At 53.4% G+C, this 19,296-nt stretch overlaps 1 protein-coding gene across 1 annotated transcript in view; it reads right to left on the reverse strand.

Annotated features, from left to right (window-relative positions):
• The window catches only part of Ccdc88c (coiled-coil domain containing 88C), a gene marked incomplete at its 5' end in the record, with an annotated part of 122,702 nt that overhangs the window by 17,472 nt on the left and 85,934 nt on the right, over positions 1-19,296 (reverse strand). Inside the window, 9 exon segments of the mRNA XM_005390438.2 lie at positions 1,527-1,616; positions 3,615-3,760; positions 7,184-7,370; positions 9,251-9,394; positions 13,040-13,317; positions 14,305-14,466; positions 15,594-15,782; positions 16,746-16,887; positions 17,599-17,969. Of these exon segments, the coding sequence (XP_005390495.1) occupies positions 1,527-1,616; positions 3,615-3,760; positions 7,184-7,370; positions 9,251-9,394; positions 13,040-13,317; positions 14,305-14,466; positions 15,594-15,782; positions 16,746-16,887; positions 17,599-17,969 (1,709 nt within the window).

The following is a 19,296-nucleotide window of genomic DNA, read 5'->3' on the forward strand; positions in this document are numbered from 1 at the left end:
ATTAACTTGGGATTCAGGACAGCGGCGCTGAGCTGGGGTGCGGCTCAGGGCTGATGCACTGGCCTAGCTTGTGTGAGGGCCTGGTGTTCAGTCCCCAGCACATTTAAAAAAAAAAAGGATGGTAACATTCATGAACATTGTCATGATCATCTTTGGGGCTCAGGCAGTAAAATCGCATCTTTAGGTGCAGGCTGGGTGATAGTGCAGTAAATCCCAACTAGTGTCCCTAGAAAAGAGAACTTTAGGCAGGTGGAGTGGCTCAGGACTGTAATCCTAGCACGCTGTGAGGTCACGGCAGAAGGATCACAAGTTCAAGTCAGGGGCTGAGGATTTAGCTCAGCGGCAAAGCGCCTGCCTGACAAGCGCAACGTCGTGAGTTCGGTTCCTGGTACCGGAGAAAAACCAAAACCAAAAAAAAAAAAAAAAAAGTTCAAGTCATACCCAGGGGCAAGCTAGTGAGACCCTGTTTCAAAATTTTAAAAATAAATACACTGAAAGGGAATATAACATAAAAAGGAACATGCTCAGTGTGAAGACCCTGGGTTCGATCACTAGTCCTGGGGCTCGGGGGGCACGAACCTCACATCAGTCAACTCTTTTTTTTCTTTGGGTACCAGAAATCAAACTCAGGACCTCCCACTTGCCAGGCAGGCGCTGTGCCGCTGGGCTACATCTCTGGCCCTCAACTCTTGTTATCTGAGTGATATGAAGGAAGTGTGGCTGTGCTGAGATAGTTGGTGATTTTTCTGTCCAAAGATCATCATCTAAAATACTTTGTGCTAAAGCTAGTAAATGAAGTAAGCTGGCGTTCACTGACCCCTCCCCGGCACTGAGTAAGCTGGACCAGGGGGCGGAGGGCAGAGGGGAGTGGGCTGTTTGAATGGGGTCATCTGTATGTAAGGAGTGAGTGACAAACCTGCAGGTAGCACAAACTCACCAGGGTCCCCACCCTGCCTGTCCACGCAAGCCACCCCACTCCCCGCCTCAGCTGCAAACTTCTGTCAGGCAAAAGCCTGGATGCCTGGGACAGCAGCTCCACCATTTCAACAGAGAACCCCCGAGGGACTCAGGGTGATTCCAACTTCAAGGCTAGGCTGGATGAGGGCTCCTGAGGCTCTGGATCGGCTTCACATCTCCAGGGGCTGCTGCCCAGGAGAGCAGATACTGCGGAGCCACCTGGAGGCTGTGTGTGTGAGGACTGCAGGGCAGGCCTGCTGTTCCACCCGACACTTACAACACAGGGACATGACTGTACTAAATCTTACACAAAAACCTGACAAGGGCCACCCCGCCCCCCCGCTTCAGTGGCTGAGACTACCGACGCTGCCTTTTAAAGGGCTCATAGCTAAGTCTGTCCCTCATCGAGGCCAGCTGACATCTGCCACCTGACAGGACAAGCCTGACACACAGGTGGACAGCAAGGTGGTACAGATGGGCCTGCAACGGGCAGGAGCTGCTGCCTCTCCTCATGGAAAAGCCAGCTGTGCCTGGCGTCTTTTAAGTCCTCGAACCTTAGATCAACTCACTTCTTTGGAGCGGGATCATAGAACTTGTACTGATCCATGATTTTCTCTTCCAGTTTTTCCTTATGTCTCCTTAAGGCGTTTAATTTGTCTCTGTGAACAGAGGAGGGGAAAAGCTATCAATCAATCAATCAAGTTTTAAATAAAACAAATCTGCCTATCAGCCCTACCTGAAGCAGAAGTTGGTGCTTTCCTGGGATTCAGACCCAGGATGAACAGAAGCATCTGCCACAGATCCGGGGAACCCTGTGACCCAGAGACCACCAAGGATCCAGCTGGTCAGCCAGGGCAAACCCCAGGCCTGGGCCCACTCCACAATGGGCAGCTGCCAACACCTCAGGAGGAGCAAACTCCGCAGCTCCCCAGGGCCAGGCAGAGACGGGGGGCAAAGCTGGTCTGGGGAGGTCAGACGGGGTGGTGCAGCCAATCGCTGCCCACAGGAATGGACTCAGGCTAGGGGAGCTGACCTGATTTCTAAATGTTACACAGCTGTTCAGATTTTCAAGCCAAGGGACCAGATCCCTCCTGAACCCTGCCTGTCTCAGGGCACTTCTGCTCCCCAGGGAGTCTGGGGTGCTTCTGTCTGACTCTGGAAGCCTTCCTCGTGGTTGGTCAGGCAGCTCAGACCCCTGGTTTGCTCTCTTGAAAACAAGGCTCAGGGGAGAGCTCACTGCTCGGGCTCCTTCGTGTTTGAAGCTACTGAGGCTAAGCGGCAGGCTGTCCCGAGAGCTCACTGTGAGGCCGCACCCTGGGCAAAGGGGCCACAGCACAGCCCTGACCACCAGCGGGGCTCCTCCCGGTCTCCACTCAGCGTCTGTGCTCTCCGCAGTCTTCTCGCAGGCTCCCTGGCCTCCGTGGTGCTGCTTTCACGGCTGGGTTTGGCCCCACACACGTGCCAGGCCCAGAGCAGTTCTAGGAAGGGTGCCAACCCGCTGGCCTGACGCAGACGCTCTCTAATGCGAAAGCGTCACCCAGTAATCCCCCTGGGACCAGGCTCCTGCACCTTCTAGTCGGCACCTGCCCCAGCCCTGCTGGCAATTCCATCTCATGGATTATAGAGTGCCAGCTCCGAGCGACTGTCATTTCTACCCCCAAATTATAGCGTGGGTTCACACACAAACCATTTTCAATAGGTAGGCGCAGGCAGCCCGGGAGGGAACATCGTTACATCAGAGGGAGTGGGGACAGCAGCCGGGGGTTCAGTGACCGCATCCTCCACAAGCACGTCTCTTCTCGCCCTCGCCACTCACGCCAGCACTCCCTGCCCATGACAGGGCAGGACGGGAGCGCCACCATGGCACAGAGTGGTCAAACCACCCTGGATTCTGGAGACTCTACAGCTCGGATTACTCGGCTTCCAGCACCAGGGTTCTTCCGCTTGTCCTCCACTTCTGGAAACTTCCTAGGCTTCATAGGCTCACATCCCTTTCTCAGGCATGCCGAGGTTTTCAGCTGGGCGGGGAAGTCCTCCACAGCCAAGCACCACCCTTGCCGGCCTTGTCTCCCAGTCCCCGAACAGTCCCTGCACCCACACCACCTACCACGCATGTCTGTACCACACACCCCACCCCCTCTCATCTCAGGCAGCCGCAGACACTGACTCCCATCGCCCTCCCTTCTGCAGCTCCCCAACGCCTGGCTGGAGGATACGCTGCTCACACCTATCACCCTCCCTGCTCCTGCGCTGCCGGGCCTGCGCTGAGGTCTGCACGTCCTGACCGCCGGCCAGGGGAGGACAAGCAGGGCACAGCCAACCTACTCCCCACGGTTTTGAAGTCTCCCCCTGGGAGAAGCAGCATCTCTCGGGGTTGGCATCACATACAGAAGTGAACTTTCACAGCCAAAGAAGCTTCTGGTGCTGAAGAGTGTCTTGGGCAAAGCCCACAAAAACTGACCCCCACCACTCCAGAAACCTAGAACATTCCAGGGAAATCTACACTGCTGACACAGTCCATCCCCTCCCCTGGGGACCCGAGTAGACCTGAAAGTCACAAGCTGGGCAAGGGAAGCCAAGACCTCAAGATCCGCTGGCTGGTCTGCCATGGGGGTAGGGACGGCAGGCCAGGACCCCCGCCCCGCCCCTCCCCTTACATGTACTGCTTCTGTTCCTCATGGTACTGCTCCTTGTTCTCCAGGTTCTGCTCTAGGAGCATTTGGTTCTGTTGGTTCAGCAGCTGGATCTGGCTCAGGAGGTGATGATTCTCCTCCTCCAAGTTCCCCTTGAGGCGGGAGAGCAGCTGAAACACAGACCAACAGCAGCTCAGGCACCACGTGACTCCATAATCCCACCTAGCTTGCCTAAGAAGGAAAAGGTCAAGGGTGCGCAGCTGGTCATCTCAGTATCATCTGCACTCGGGACACTCGGAAAGCTTCAAAGAGCCATAACCTGCCCAACACGGAGGCCGCCGAGCACTGACAGTGCAGCGGCTCCAAGCTGACGCACACTCCTCTTGAGACATGCGGCAGAGGCTGAAGGCTCAACACAGGAAAGACAGAACAGGAAACCTCACCCAGGAGGGGTGGCGTGTGCCTGTACATGCAAGGAGCTATGTGGGAGGCTAAGGCAGGACATCACGGCCAGCCTGGGCAATGTGGCAAGACCCCCAGTTCATAAAAAATTTTCATTTCATTTTGTAAAGATTTTTTAAACATGGCTATAAGAAAATGTAAAACTGCATATGCAGCATGCATTCTGTTCCTCCTGGATGGCTTTGCTTTAAGAGAGGTGGCGCACTTTTTCTGTCCAGAGGCCAAAAGTGACAATTCTAGGCTTTTCAAGCCGCCCAGTGTCTGTCACAGCTTGCTACTCAGCTCTGCCCTGGTAGCAGAGAGGCAGCTACTGGCAACATGAGACTGCAGAAGACTTGCTTTAATTCAACAAAACTTTACTTATAGATGCTGACGTTTAAGTTTCACATAACTTTTGCTCAACCAGAAAATATCATTCAATTTTTCTCCCCATTAAAAAATGTTAAGAACCATCTCAGTGTGTGGCCTGTATCAAAATAGGTGTCCAGCAGGATCTGGCTTGTGGGCTCGTTTACCAACCTACATTCTAGAATATTCCCTAGAATATTCTTCTAGAATATTCTGTTCTAGAATAGGAAAGTCACAGGCTTTGGATGTAGAGACTGGGTCCAGTTCACTACTCCACAGGACAGGATGGAGACCCCAGCTCCCAAGGTCACTGTGAGGACTAAGTGAGAAGACACAGACAAGCACAGAGCAAAAGGCCCAGTGCCCCCCAGGTGGAGAGCACATGCTGCTCCAGCCTCTTCACCCCGTGGCCATTACAACTCTGCTTTACCATGAACAGAGAAGCCAAGGTTCCACCTGCCTGGCGTATGACTACGGCTTACATAGGTATACACGATGAACAGAGGCGGCAGGGACAAGGAGGGCAGACTGTGACTGATTACTGCCTCACTGAAAACACTTCCGGGTCATCACTGAAAACACTTCCGGGTCATCGCTACAAGGACGTCTGGGCAGTTGCAGACACCACCCTTCTCTGAGATTCTGGATCTGCCTGGAAGACCTGGCCGGGCTGCAGTCCTGGGGACCTGGTGCCACTGGGCCCTTGCGAAGGGTGAGTTCCGATCCTGGGGCAGGCAGGGCCATCCCAGTGACAACACGATAGCTGCCTGTCCACCTCATTAGGCCCTGGCAACAAACCAACTTGACTTAGGACACCGGGGTGACTCAGGAGGGGCGAGGGGAACGCCTGCCCTGCCCTGCCCTGCCCTGCCCTGCCCTCTCGACATTCGCTCTGTGAAAGCCAAAGCCGCGTCCCCCAATCACACACGGAAGCCCCGGGCCCCAGTCACTCAGAGCGTGACCGTATTTGGAGGTGGAACCTCTAAAGGAGGAGGTTACAATGAGGCTGGCCGCGAAGGCAAGGATGGACAATCTGTCAGGCAGGTGTCTCTCCGGACCCACAGAGACAGACCACGGATTACACGCAGAGGAAATACCACAGGGGTGAGGACACACGGAAAGTGGCCACCTGCCAGCCAGAGCGAGAGCCTGGGGGACTCCCAACCCCGAAACGGGGAGAAATCAATCCTGTTTTCTAAGCTGTCTGAGCCTGCGGCATCTGTCATGATGGCCCAAGCAGACAAAGGCAGCTCCCACCTGCAGCCTGTTGGGAGCAGGCCATGCCAGACCCGGCGTTTCGCTGACCTCCTCCCTACCATCTGCCGTCCCCGCTCCGGCCCCCTCCTGACCCGCGCTGTCACTGACCAAATCACACGTGTGCCCCACAGCCCCACCCCCAGCTTGCAAACCAGCCTTTCTCAAGAAATACTCCCCATACCCACACCTTGCCCATTCTTTTACTTTGGCACAAACGCAACCTTTTCTATGCAGCTTCCCATGCAGCCTGACACAGTCTCCTCAAATACACTGTATACCCACGTGTGTAACAGCACAATTCTTAACAGCAGCCTGTATGTCTATCAGCAGATAAATGGATAAAGAAAATGTGGTTGTATACACCATGGAGTACTACTCTGCCATAAAGAAGGATACGCTTTTAGTCATCTGTGGGAAGATGACCCCATCTTCAGACCAAGCTGAAGTAAATCAGACACCAGCCTAAATATTGCAGTTTCTCTTACACGAGAAACCCAGTATATAAATAAAGTGTAAAATAAAAAATAGACAATAGGAAAAAAGTTATTATAATCCAGCCTGAACAATGACTTAAGTGTACCTTGACTTAGTGTAATTGTTTTATGTGCTTTATACTTTTTTGGCCTGTTAGTCGGGCTGTTAGTCTGTATTTGTAAGTAACTTAATGAGGACTGCTGGAAAAAAAATTTTTTTTTCCTTAAAAAAGGAATAGAAAGGAAGGAGGAACAAAAGAACGGAGACGTGTTATGTCCAAGTACCAGTTCCCCACAATGAGTGTAATCATTGTGTAAAACTTCAAAGTTAAAAAATAGAATCTTAACGTCCTGCCAGGTGACAGCACAGTCCTGGGCTTTGGTTTCTTTCCTTGTGATGTCCCCCAGCACTAGCACAGGGTCAAAGGACAGGGCTTCTGAGCAGACTCAGTCCTGAGATCACATGCTGTCGCCAGGGCCGTCCTGGGATGGTGTGGAGACCTCCATCCTCCCAGCCCGTCTCTTTGTATCTCGGTCCAGCCAGGATCCCTTTGACAGAGTGGGTTCCACTGCCTACAACGGCCACTTCCAACCTAGTACCTCAGGAAGGGCAACTCCGAAGCCAGTGACCTGAATGAGTTCCGTCCTCACTGCCCCAGGATCCCAAGCCCGTCAGCCAAAACCCAAGACGGGGCAAATTCAGGTCATTTCTTTTTTTCTTTCTTTTTTTTTGGTACTGGGAATCAAACTCACAACACCTCATACTTGCCAGGCAGGCGCTGTGCCGCTGAGCTCTATCCCCAGCCCAGGCCATTTCTCTAGAACGGTGAGGCCACTGAAATGAAGGGATCTGGAAACACAGCAGGGACACAGGCAGAGGAAAGACAGAAACACTGTCTCCGCCGGGACGCCTGACACATTCTTCCCAAGGCGGCATCTGTCTCTGTGTCCAAGGGCCACCCACACATCCTCCCGGAGCTAAATTCCGGCGGGGCCCCACTGTCACCTCCTGAGCTCCTGAGGGCCCCCAGACCCACCCGGCCAGGGCCTCACCTCGCAGTGGTTGTCCAGCTTGGTCAGCGAGATGTCCATGGTCTGGTGCTGCTCCTTCAGCTCGTCAAAGCGCGCCTGCCAGCGGTTCAGCTCCAGCTGCGAGGTGTTCAGCGAGGTTTTCAGCTCCTTGGTGTGGGCGTGCAGCTCTTCACACTCCCCCTTCAGCTGCTGGTGCAGGAAATTGACCCTACGGCATGAACAGCCACGTGGTAAAGGGGCTGAAGCACGTTCCAAAGAGGGACTGCTCCGTCCCAGCTCTCACAGAACCAGCATGTGCAGCCTCAGATAAAGCCACAATTTCTCGGGGCCTCAGGTTTCTTTATACGTAAAATCAGAGGATTAAACAAAATTGCTGGTTCTCAAACTGTGTTCTTTGGGGTTCGATTAGGGTACCCTTTGTTGCTACCACACCGGGCCTGGAGGGAAACTGACCAGGCAGGCTCCAGCTTCAGCCATGCATTTTTGGTATCTTATCCCGTCTACATTACGACTTTAGCATCTCAGCACACACGGGAATAAGGATTCTGCTGTCAAAAAGCAACACACACACACACACACACACCCGCACTGAGCCAGAACAAATTTGTCTATGCCTAGCACTCTTCCCAGGTCCACACACCTAACTTCAACTCCTAACATAAACAGGACAAGATGGCAGCATATTCTGTAAATCCACTAAAATAACTATCATCATAATTACTAGCCAAGGGGGCTCAGGTGTCAACCAGAAAGCCCAAATTACTAGGGGCTCATACATTCAGTTTGGACATGTGTGTCTTGTCTGGTGTACTCAATTTTATTTTCTAAAAAATTAGCTGCCAACATTTAAAAATTTGGACAGTTCACATCAACACCCAGACATCCAGCTTCTCTGAGAACATGAACCAGAGGAATGACTGGACGCCCCAGGCCCCACTGCCGTGGATTCGCAGTCACCCTTCTCATGGTGTGGACTCTCCAGCCGTGGTCTGTGCTCTGCTGCTGGTGCTATTTCACACTTGTGCTTTCCCTGCCGGGTCATGGCAGGTGCCCGAGTGTGTAACTCCAATATGTTAACCCAAGGACGCAGTGGAAGCAGAACTTCATATAGTCTTCGGGACTCTGGAAGGAGCTAAGACCTGGATTCAACCCTAACTCTGCCATTAACTAGAGGCGTTAACCTGAACACGTTACTTGCTCTCAAGTGTTTCCTTGTTGTTAAAAAAGGGGGGATAGCAGTACAGTCTACTCTCAGTATTTACATTAGTTCTGTTCTATAAACCTGGAAAACAGTGAATTAGTGAATACTGTACCACTTCTCCAAGGGAAAACGCAGGATTAGGCTCCCAAGGGCCTCTGGTTACAGCATTTTGGTTTTATGTGGGTTTCTGTTAAAAGGCACTTTATGTACGGTACACGTAGCCAACGGCACTCTAGCTCCCGCCTGGCGAAGCGCAGGTACCACACCCACTTTCTCCAGGGGACATCACAGCCTTTCATGCTCAGCAACACGGGACAACACCTCAGCACTATGCCTGGGGCCATTTTAAACAGGGCGATCTGGCCCAAAGCACAAAACACAAAAAACACCGCACTAATCAAGTTTTGAAAAGGACTTTTGTCTGCAGTAGGAGTGTTGAAACAAGAAGTCCCTCCGCTGGGAACAGGGACGTCTGGTGACTCATTGTGTGGACTCTGCACGTCCAGAAAAGCCCTGCAGGTATGCATTTCAGCGCTACAAATAAATGCCAGCAAGCAGGAAAATCCACAAGTATGCAATCCGTGAATAAGGGTCAGTGGCTGCTCTGTGGCAGCGTTGTAGGCTTAAGGTCAAGGATGGAGACATCTGTGCTGGACACAGCTGTCATCACACAGAAGAGCTGTGAACCACCAAACTTAGACACCAGATATTCCCACAGCCACCCAAGTCCTTCCACTGAGCAGTCAGACGGAGCTCCCCCCAGCCCCGCCCCCAGCCAGTGTTAACAAGACAGGCTTTGTAAAGACATACGGTGACCAGGGAATTCATAAGGCTTTGCCCTGGTGGACAGAACGCTGGGGCTACTGCCTGGCAGCGCTAGCACTCACCTGTCCAGCTCCGCCCGCAGCCTCTGGTTCTCGCCCATGGTGACAGCGTTCGTCCTCTGCTCCTGCTGCAGCGCCTCACGCTCGGCAGTCAGGACCTTCTCCAGCTCGTCCAGCTCCGCCCTGTGTTTCAGCATGTCGCCGTGCCTGTTGGAGGCAGACTCTGCTGGGTGTTTGGCATGGGCCCCTGTGCAGGTAACTCAGAGCTGAAAGACTCTGATGAAGCTCTGCGATCAAGGGATTTCTCTACAGGAGGAAAAGATGGGGCAGCGTGCAGAGAGCGGGCAGGACAGCAGAAGGTGGACAAGGACTGCAGGAGTGGTTGGACCAGCACCCGGCCCCGGGCCCAGAATCATCCTCATCCCACCTGATACGTCCTTGTGGTCCCTCCCCTGTCAAGGCCACTCCTCACCCGAGAGCAGGGCTACACTGAACTCCGTGTCTTCTCTGGGGAATTACAAACAGGTTACTGGTGGTTCACTAAGCACAAACAGATCTAAAGGAAACCACAGAATAGCCAAATTCCACTGCGGGTAACAGCTACTTCCTCCTCCTCACCCGCCCCACTCCCTTGGGAGCCTTACTCTGCTTGTTCCTAGCCTGGTCCTCCCACGGTCTGTAGCCTGCTGAGGGCTACAGCGGCCACCTAACCTTAGCTGCCCCTGCCCGCAGTCCTGACCCTTTCTCTCCCCTCCCATCCTGTCTCAATTCTCTGCGCACTCAGTCCTTGCAGGTGGCACAGCAGCCGGCGGGGGGCAGCAGAGCACAAGGCTGGAGTCCCTGAGACACCAGGGCCCTTCCTCCCTCTTGCCGGGAAGCGTCTGTGCTCCGGGTAGACCCCAGTCTCCTCCAAGCCCAGGGGCACACAGCAGTGTGAAAGCTGATCAGCGGCGCCTGCAGAGGCAAACTCCTGAGCGGCCCCCACAGCTCACCCTACCCCAGCAGGGCCTGTGCCGTCTCCCAAGGGCCCAGATGTGGGAACCCAACAAGGAGACCTGCTCACAGACAAGTATCTGTGAGGCCTTTAGCCCTGAGACAGAGGACGCCCCGAGCACGGAGCTGGGAGCTGAGGCCCTGCCTGGCTTTCTGAGTAGGACTTTTCTCATCCAAACTAACGATTCTAGAAGAATTATCCAAGTGTGACAAGGACGGACCCTGGACTGACCACTGAGGTTCCCCACCTCCTGCTCCTTTCTTGTGGTATCTCAGAAAAGCGTGACTTAAACCATTAGTGACTAACTACCCAACTGCACCGCAGACTTTCGGGGTCTTGCTCACCCTAACCCCTGGCGCAGCGTACAGTAAATGTCTAGAAGAAGAAGGGAATACTGGAGGGAAAAGCGCACGGCCTGCATCCCTGTGTGGCACGTCCCTGCACCCCAGGACCCGCAACCATCTGTGCAACCGGCAAAGCATATGAAGCAACCAGGGGATGCTGCCCCAAGCAAGCAACCATAGGGAAATGACGCGAACTCCACCTCCAGAGCCAGTCCCAGCGCTACCTGCAAAAGCCTTCCCCCGACATCACTGAGAACACAGGAGATGCTGTTATAATGTACTCTCATGGGACACCAAGATAACATAGGTGCCTAAGCGTCTCATGCTTGACTCAAATGCTGTGTGAACACTGCCTGTCCCACTTTATGAGCCAGCACACAGCAGACGTTCAATAAATGTCACCTAAGTACAGGAGGGGGAAGAAGACGCACCTTGTGTGGAGAGGAACAGAATCTCACAGGGGCTGAGGCCTCTGGAGCCCTGAAGGGAGATGAGGTGGATAAAGAGAGGAGAGCTCCACAAGGAGGCAAACAGGACACATTTGGTGAGAAAGCCAACCAGTGTCATCACCACAGGCACCACCAATGCCCACACAGGCTTTTCTGGCTCAAAGACATTCATGGGTCTCTACAACTGAAGCTCCTTACATGTCAGCTGCTGCTACCTGAAAGGACCAACATGTACGTAGATGACTTGTTGAAGGGATTCAAGAGGACAGCTGCCCATGAATGGGCCTGCTGCAAGCAGGTGAAGTGGGTAACCTGGGCTCTCTTCAACGGAACCTGCGCCTCTTATACACCTGACTCTACACATGGCATCTCCAGAAGCCTCCGGGGAAGGCATTTTGTCCTACCCATTCTGCATCTTGACGTACCTGCCCAGTGGCCCGGCACCACTGGAAACACGCTCAAACCAGGAGTTCAGCGGGTGGTAGCTGACTTGGCAACACAAAACTCAGGGCTCAGGAAGGTCAAGAGCGCCAAGTTAAAGCCTACGTATTTCACTGTATGCAAATTTTACCTATCCCCCACCCCAAACACTCAGGATGGAGAGCAGGAGGTAGAGACGAAGGGAGAACTGGCATCACGTGGCTAAATGAGGCAGATGGGTAACTGTGGACTTATGATACAACTCTACCTACTTTCTATGCATTCTCAAGTTTTCCCTAATTAAAGGGTTTTTGGGTTTTTTTTGGTACCAGGAATCGAACTCATGACCTTAGGCTTGCTAGGCAAGCACTTAAGCTGGCTGAGCTATACCCCTTGCCAAGGGTTTTTGTTTTTTAAGGCAAACCACCCAGCCGGATGCTGCTATGGCAGAGAGGGCCCGCGGAGTCAGGCCAGGCCATCCCTGCACACTGGCAGCTGTGGGAGACTCCCTTGGGGTCATGGGTTGGGACAGGAAAGGGCAGGAGGGAGAGAATCCTCGGCGGAACAGGTTTCCAGGGCTCTGCAGGCTGCCCGGAGCTGAAAGCAGCTGCGGCACCTTTTCTTTCCTTGGGCAGCCCCCACCCTGGCATTCAGTACCCAGACCCAGCTGCACAAACTTAAAACTGCCCAAGGTGACCTTTTATTTCCTTCCCATTGCTCTGACAATGGGAAGCAGACAGCCAAGAGGAAACACGGAGAGGAATAGAAGTCGAATATGGGCCAGGAGAAAGCTTGGTCCTAGGGGAGCCCTAAGACTCCCTACACTGCACCGGCGTGTGCTGGGGACCACCTAGGTGACTCTCCTTGAAAGAGGAGCAATTGCCTCCATTTTGGTTGAGCCTGACCCTGTTTCCATGTATCAATCTATGCAGAGCTGGCTAGGACCCTTTCTTTATCCCTTCAGTTGGCTTTAAGCAATGCATATGGGTCTAGTCAAGGTGCTGATGGTAGTCTTTGAAGATGACAGGTGACAGGCATGTTTCCCCAAACCGCGCCCCCCACACACACACACAAGTGAGCTGGGATGGAGCCTTGGGATAGAGGCTATGACTTCCTGGGGCTTGAAAGACTGCACATCAGAGCTAAAGCACTGACCCCAAAACGTTAGATACTATCTCAATTGTGTCATGCAGACTACTCTTTCTGCATATCCTCCTCTCTCCACTGGCAGAGGTGATTTCTGGTCTCCTACCTAGCCCAGCTCATGGCACTCACCTACTTCCCACAGTTCTCACAGTCACTCATCCTCAAGCCTCTCCCTTCTTCATGAATGAATAAAACCCAGGTTCAGCCTTGGGTTGAGGCCTTTGCTACAGATAGCTGTCATCGTGGCTGGACTTAGGACCCCTTGGCTCCCCATAATTACAAATATGCCTTAGTGTCTTTATTCTTACCATGGGTTGCACTGGAAGTGGTAGATCAGAATTAATTTGCTACAATTCCAGTAACTTTTCATGCGATGACAAATACAGACTTCCTGAGCCGCGGCAAGGACCAGAAAGGGCTCTCCGTAGCCTGTACCCCCGCCAGACCTCACCCCTCTTCCCAGGATCCCCAGTCCCCAGCCCCGCACACAAGGCCGCACCTCTCCCTGAGCTCCTTGTGCTCCAGCTCCAGGTTCCGGTGCAGTGTCTTCAGGCAGCTGTGCTGGCGGATGAGGGCCTCGTACTCCGAGGACTGGCGCTCGTGCAGCGTGCTCAGGTGCTCGTGGTCCTGGAGCAGGGCCTCGTAGGCGGCCGCCAGCTGCTCCTGCTGCCTCTGCAGGCCTTCGTGCTCCGTCTCCTTGGCCGTGTGCTGGCTCTGGAGCAGTGTGTACTGCGCAGCCAGCGCGGCGCTCTGGGAGCTCAGCGTGGAGTTCTCCACCTGCGTGAGAACAGAGCCGCAGACTGTGGGTCAGACGCCGATGATCAGGGACCACAGCAGCGCAGGCCAGGCCTGGAAGGGTGGTTCCACTGAACTTAAGGACCTGCTTTGGGAAGGGGACGGCACCACGAAGCACAAATGGACTACAGCTGAGCCCTCTCCGAAAGTGAAGCCTCCCCATGGATAACTTCTGGCTATTTTTAAAAACCCATTTTGTAGAAGAAGCAGACAGAAAATCTGTAAGGATACAGAATACTTCAACAACACTATCAACCAACCCTACGTGACCTTTACAGAATACTGCAGCCCACATGATTCATAATCATTAGAGAACTAAACAAGGGCCAGAACTACACTGACATTAAAACCGGACAAAGACTTTTTCAAGACAAAAAAGCAAAACAAACCCATATCCTATTTTCTTATTTTCACAGAACAAATCCCAACCTCTTCGCCAAACAGTTTCCTGTTTATTGTCCCTGCTCCGTAGGTAACCTATTTTCAGTTTCCTCAGAAAGTGCATGAATGCATGATTAATTTTCCCACCACCTTTACCATAAATAAAACCAGCACCCTCAGCAGCCCAGAGCACTGGTTCTGGGGGCTTCTCCCAACAGCTGGAGGCAGCTTTACGGCCTACTTCCCTCTTGGAGTTGAAAATACACATTGGCTTAACCAAGGTTCTGCCAGGTTTTGCAGTAGAGAAAACTGGTCAGTTGTTTAACCAAACCTATTTGACCTCCAGGCCTCATTCCTAATGGCCTCTCAAGGAACAGACTTTGGGGAACATGGGCAGGAATGTAAGAGCAGACAGATGAAGACCTGAGCCCATGCAGCCACAGCTCAATCACTGAAACTGGCTTACAAGGACCATCACCTTTGAAGTCCTTGTCTACAGTGAGCTTACTAACAAAGCCGCGCACTTCCCTCCCTTGCGTTTTGTCCGGCTCTCGCTCCTCTGCGAGCCCGACACCAGCTGTCTGGTACCTGCAGCTTGGCGGTCTGGGTCTGCAGCGTGGTGGTATGCTCCTGCAGGAAGGCGCTCTGCTTCTGCAGTGTCAGGATCTGACTGCTGAAGGCCACATTCTGTGTCTCCAGGTGCTGCAGCTGCTCCTTCAGCAGCTGCTTCTCAGCCTGCAGAGCTGCGTTCTAGGGGATGGGGAAGCAAGTGTCAGTCAAGCAAGGCAGGGCTAGCACCAAGTGGCCACAGGTACCTGGGTTGCAACAAACCCTCAAGCATGGAAGGAGGCCGAAGCCAGTGTCCACTAGGTATAGAAAGTAACACCTACCCTCTTTGTAAAGGACAATCAACAGAATTTCTGAGAAACAGACCACACACCCCGGGAGATACATACTGCAGGGGTATGTATCTCCCCAAAGTGACGGGGAGGCTCAGGCACTGGAGGCAGAGCCGCTCTGCCTTGTTCTCTTCTGTGCTTGCTTCTGCTCTCTGTGGAGCACCTAAGAATGCTGTTCTGAGAGTGGGACCCACCTCCTGCTGACCTCGGCTGCAGCTCACCCCACTCTGGGGAGACAGCAGGTGGAAGAGGGTGATGTACATTATGTGGGACTGAAAAAGAACACGTGATTCGTGCTATCAACTGGGTTAGGGACCAGGACATGGGACAGGGGCTGCATTCTTGTGCTATCCCTCATTAGCACAGGACTCTGGGAGAGTCATACCTTTCTGCCTCGGTTTTCTCATCTGTCAAATAATGAAAATCATCACTACAGACTATATAAAGTCACTGACAATCAAAACCAAAGGAACTGAGAGGAACTAGATAATCTTTTCTATAAAGGTCCGGATGATAAATACTCCCAGGTTTGCCAGCCACATCCTCTCTCTCTCCACCACCGAATGCTACCATTGCCATGGGAAAGCTGCCCAGACAATGCATAAACTAAGGGCATGGCTGTTTTCCCATAGAGCTGTATTTACAGACACAGCAGAGGGCTGTGAAATGCAGTTCTGAGACACAGCCCTGAAAAACGTAACGCTACAGGAATAGCAGCTGGCAATCTTGACTCCTGTCAACGCAATCGGGTGATTCACCATGGCAAAAGCTGAATGCACCTCTCAGGCTACAACTGTGAAGGGACAGCAAATGAAAGGTGCCCATGGGACCTGCCAGGTCAACTCAAGAAGTGTCCGGCTAGATCCAAGAAGCTTCCATGGACTCTGGGATCCCGTGTTCTCTACCGTAATTATACCTGATCAGTGGGACCATGAACAGGACGCTCCCTCTCTGTGGGACGAGGGCCAGGGCACTCACATTTCGCTCCAGCTCAATGGCCCGGTCCTTCACTCGGAGCAGCTCCATGGTGGCCTCCTTGTGGCCCGGTCCCCAGGCCTCCTTCTCCTGGGGACTGGTGACTGAAGTCCCCAGAGGGCGCTTGAGCGAGTTCTGCACATGTGTTGCCTCTTCCTGGATCTGCCTGAGCCGGTCCCGCTCTTCCTTCACCTGCAGGTGTGGGCAAGGGAGCCAGCTTAGGCGGGACAGAGCATCACTCAGAGCCCTGCTTGAGGACAGATGGCAGCTGTGCACCAGTGCCATGCGTGACCGTGCAGATGCGCGTACACACACACACACACACACACACACACACACGACACAAAACAGGCCAGATACCATTCTTTGCTCTGGTGGGGAAGAGGGCACCCAATCCCAGTCTCCCATGTCTCCCCGTTCTGTCCAGAGACAATGGGAAGGGCAGAAGCCCAGGGGCCATATCTGCCTCAGTCCCTGCCTCAGTCCCCACCCTCAGCCCCACGACTACAGCAGGGCTTTCACTCTCCGAGCCTCCACTGCCCGTGAAAAGGAGGAAGGCTGGGGAATGGGTACCAGGGTATCTTAACCCTCATGGAGCCTTGGTAGTGCTGGGATTGCTTTGTTCCACATTCCAGTTCAACCCCGCTGCTGAGAAACATGCCCCATGTTCACACCACAGGGCTGGAAGAGCACAGTGTGTGTGTGTGTGTACTGTGTGTATGTGTGTGTGCATGCACGTAATGAGTCCTTACACATGTGGAGACTGCACAGACAGCACATGTGGATGGGTGGAGCATTCCCACATACATGTGGAGCGCATGTCTATACGTGTGTAGAACGTGTGCCTGGGAATAGGCATGTGCAAGTCCTCGTGAGCCCCTGCCCCATCTGAGCGTGCCAGGAGCTTGCAGGGCTCTGCTGGGTGTGCACTTTCCCACGGAGCTCTCACGGTGGATCCCCACTTCCTGCCAGGCCCCTGGCCCTGCCCTGTCAGCGCGTGTGATTCAGATGGAGCGTGCTCTAATCCCGTGTGGTTCACCCCACCTGCCCCAGTGCAAAGGTGTCAGGCCGCCCTTGGCCACCCAGGCAAGGGGCAGGAAGGGGAGGCACAGCCCGGCTGGCAGGGCAGGCTGGGCTCTCACACACCGCCCTCACCATCTGGAGCTCGCTCTGTAACTGCTGGTTCAGGCCCACTTTCTCTTCCACCTGGGCTTCCAAGAACACAATCTTTTCTTCTTTCATGGCCAGTGCCGTTTTTAATTTTGACTCATTTCTGCCCTCCAAAATCTTGTACTTTCTGAAAAATACAAAGGTACAGTAGTATCATTTACCTGCCTCTTCAGCCCCACACCCATCTCCTCCCGGGAGCCTGCCTGCCTGCGCCACCCAGGAGTCGGACCCACTCCAGAGCCCTTCCCGGGACCCCTGAGCAGACACCTGTGACCCCACCCTGGAGACATGTTGACACCTTTTAGGGTCACTGTTTTAGGGAAGTGTTATCACCGTTATTTTACAGATGGGGAAACTGAGTCTTAGAAAGCTTAAGTGATTTGTCCAAGGTTGCAGTGCAAGGTACATGGCAAGTCCACAGCCTTTCCACTCCAAACAGGTGTCCTGTTAGCAGGCCTGTGAGTCTCACTTACAAATCTACAAGTCCAGGATACTGGATTTCTTTATACAACATGATCATTTTTAAGAAAGCATGCCTGCAACGGTCAAAGTAAGAAAGTCTCAGGCTGAGGATGTGGCTCAGTGATAGAGCACCTTCAGGTAGGAGGCCCAAGCTCCAGTCCCCAGCACCACCAAATAAACAGTAAAAAATCACCTTTCTTATTAGACAAAAGAGTCTCCCTCCATGCTCCCTGACAGCTCCCGGGATAAGATCTGGTCTTTAAAGGACAGTGGAGCTACAGTGTGGTGACTTCAGTGAACACAGGCCTCAGGCTGAGAGCAGAGGCTCGGGCCCAGCAGCAGAGGGGCGTGCTACCCTACAGGGGACCATCCTCACGTGTCGCCGTGGCTGTTCTCGTCCTGCAGCAGCAGCTCCTTGCTGAGCCCAACCTTCTCCAGCTCCTGGCCGAGTTTGTCCAGCTCACTGGTCAGCTGCTGGCTCTTCAGCTTCTCCAGCACCAGATCCTGCAACACAGGAGACGGAAGCATGGGGTAGGAGCCTAGCGGAGTCACAGCAGAGAGGCCAGGCCAAGGCCTCTTCACGAGGTCATCTCTGAGACACTTCTGCCCCAGTCCTGGCCGCCTAGCCGGGTGACAGGTCACCAACCCCAGAGGAGATGTGCTGCCAGAAGAGAGGAAATGGCACCGATTTCCAGACCTAAGCAAACCACGCAGCAACGTGCTGAGGATGGATCTAACACACTCCTTCTGCAAGACGCGTTAGAAATGCCACTTATGGTACCTCGAGTACCAGGTTTGATTTCTGATGACAGGGCTGCCTTTTTACAGAGTAACAAGCAATTAAATGCTCACTGCAGACAATGTGAAACAGGAAAAAGCAGAGAGAAAGATCGTAAGCCCTGGTTCTGATTTATTTTTCAGAACACAGATGGGGGATTCACTCAGGTGATGCACATCCTGGGACCCCCTTCGCTCCCATCCATCTCTGCTATTCTCTGAAGGAAACCACCATTCCTGCCCGGGGCCAGTCACTTGCATGCTATTTATCCCTCCTACTGAATCAGGCAGGGTGGCAGCAGTAACAATGCTCACCATCTGCTCCCCCAAATATCCCCTCAGCCCTGTGTTAGCTGAAGCCAGGTGACTCGTGCTGGCCTGAGGGTGTGGGTGGGAGTGTGAGTCACTTTCTGGCTGATGCACAGAAAAGCTGGTGTGTGACCTGCCAGCTGCCTTTTCGCCAGGCACGACGGTCACTGTCCAAGCCTGGGCCCATTAAGAACAAAGTGTGCTGGACGGCTGAGTCCCGGCTCAGGGGACAGACTCCCGGGGAGTCACTTGGGCTCTGCTGAGGGGGAAGTACACCTCTGCTGTGTTAAGCTGAGGAGATCTGGGGGTGTCTGGTGACTGTGGCACAAAGCTGCACCAGGGGGAACTGTGGACGGAGTGCAACATCTGGTGTGCAGCTCTCCCCGCAGCACACTGACCTGCCTGTACAAGTCATCAGCCATCGTTTCTAAATGTGGAGATCCCTGTGTTCACCGGAATCAATTTTCTTCCCCTCCTAGGAAAAGGGGAGCTACACAGCACCCTGCAGCTGCCTGGAGCAGTGCTGAATATAATCTTTCTGTCTTTCTTGGCTACCTGGCACCTGCAGAGGAGCCAGAAGAAGGCTCCACAAGTGAGTGGCTGGGCTATACCAGAAGGCAGAAGCCCGCACTGGAACCACTGAGCTCCAGACCACTTGGGAATGTGCATACTGAACTCCTAGGTGAGTGAGACAAAACCTGGGCGTCAGGCCACTGAGGAGCCACCGATGTCCGCTCTAGACCAGCTCTTTTCCATAACATCATGCTAAATGCACAAATGCTCGGGTGGCCCATGCAAACAACACTGGGAAGCTGGGACAGGTATTTCTGGAGAAGTTTATATATACACTAAGAGACTAAACACAATGTTTACATCCTTTGTCTCTGCAATTCTATTTCCAGGATTATATCCTAAGAAAAGTTTGGTGAGAATTTGTGAAGGCACGTGTCAACAGGGTACCAGTGGTATTTAAAACAGGGGGGGGGGG

Source organism: Chinchilla lanigera, unplaced genomic scaffold, assembly GCF_000276665.1.
Source record: "Chinchilla lanigera isolate Chin_1 unplaced genomic scaffold, ChiLan1.0 scaffold00037, whole genome shotgun sequence".
Lineage (NCBI taxonomy): Eukaryota > Metazoa > Chordata > Mammalia > Rodentia > Chinchillidae > Chinchilla > Chinchilla lanigera.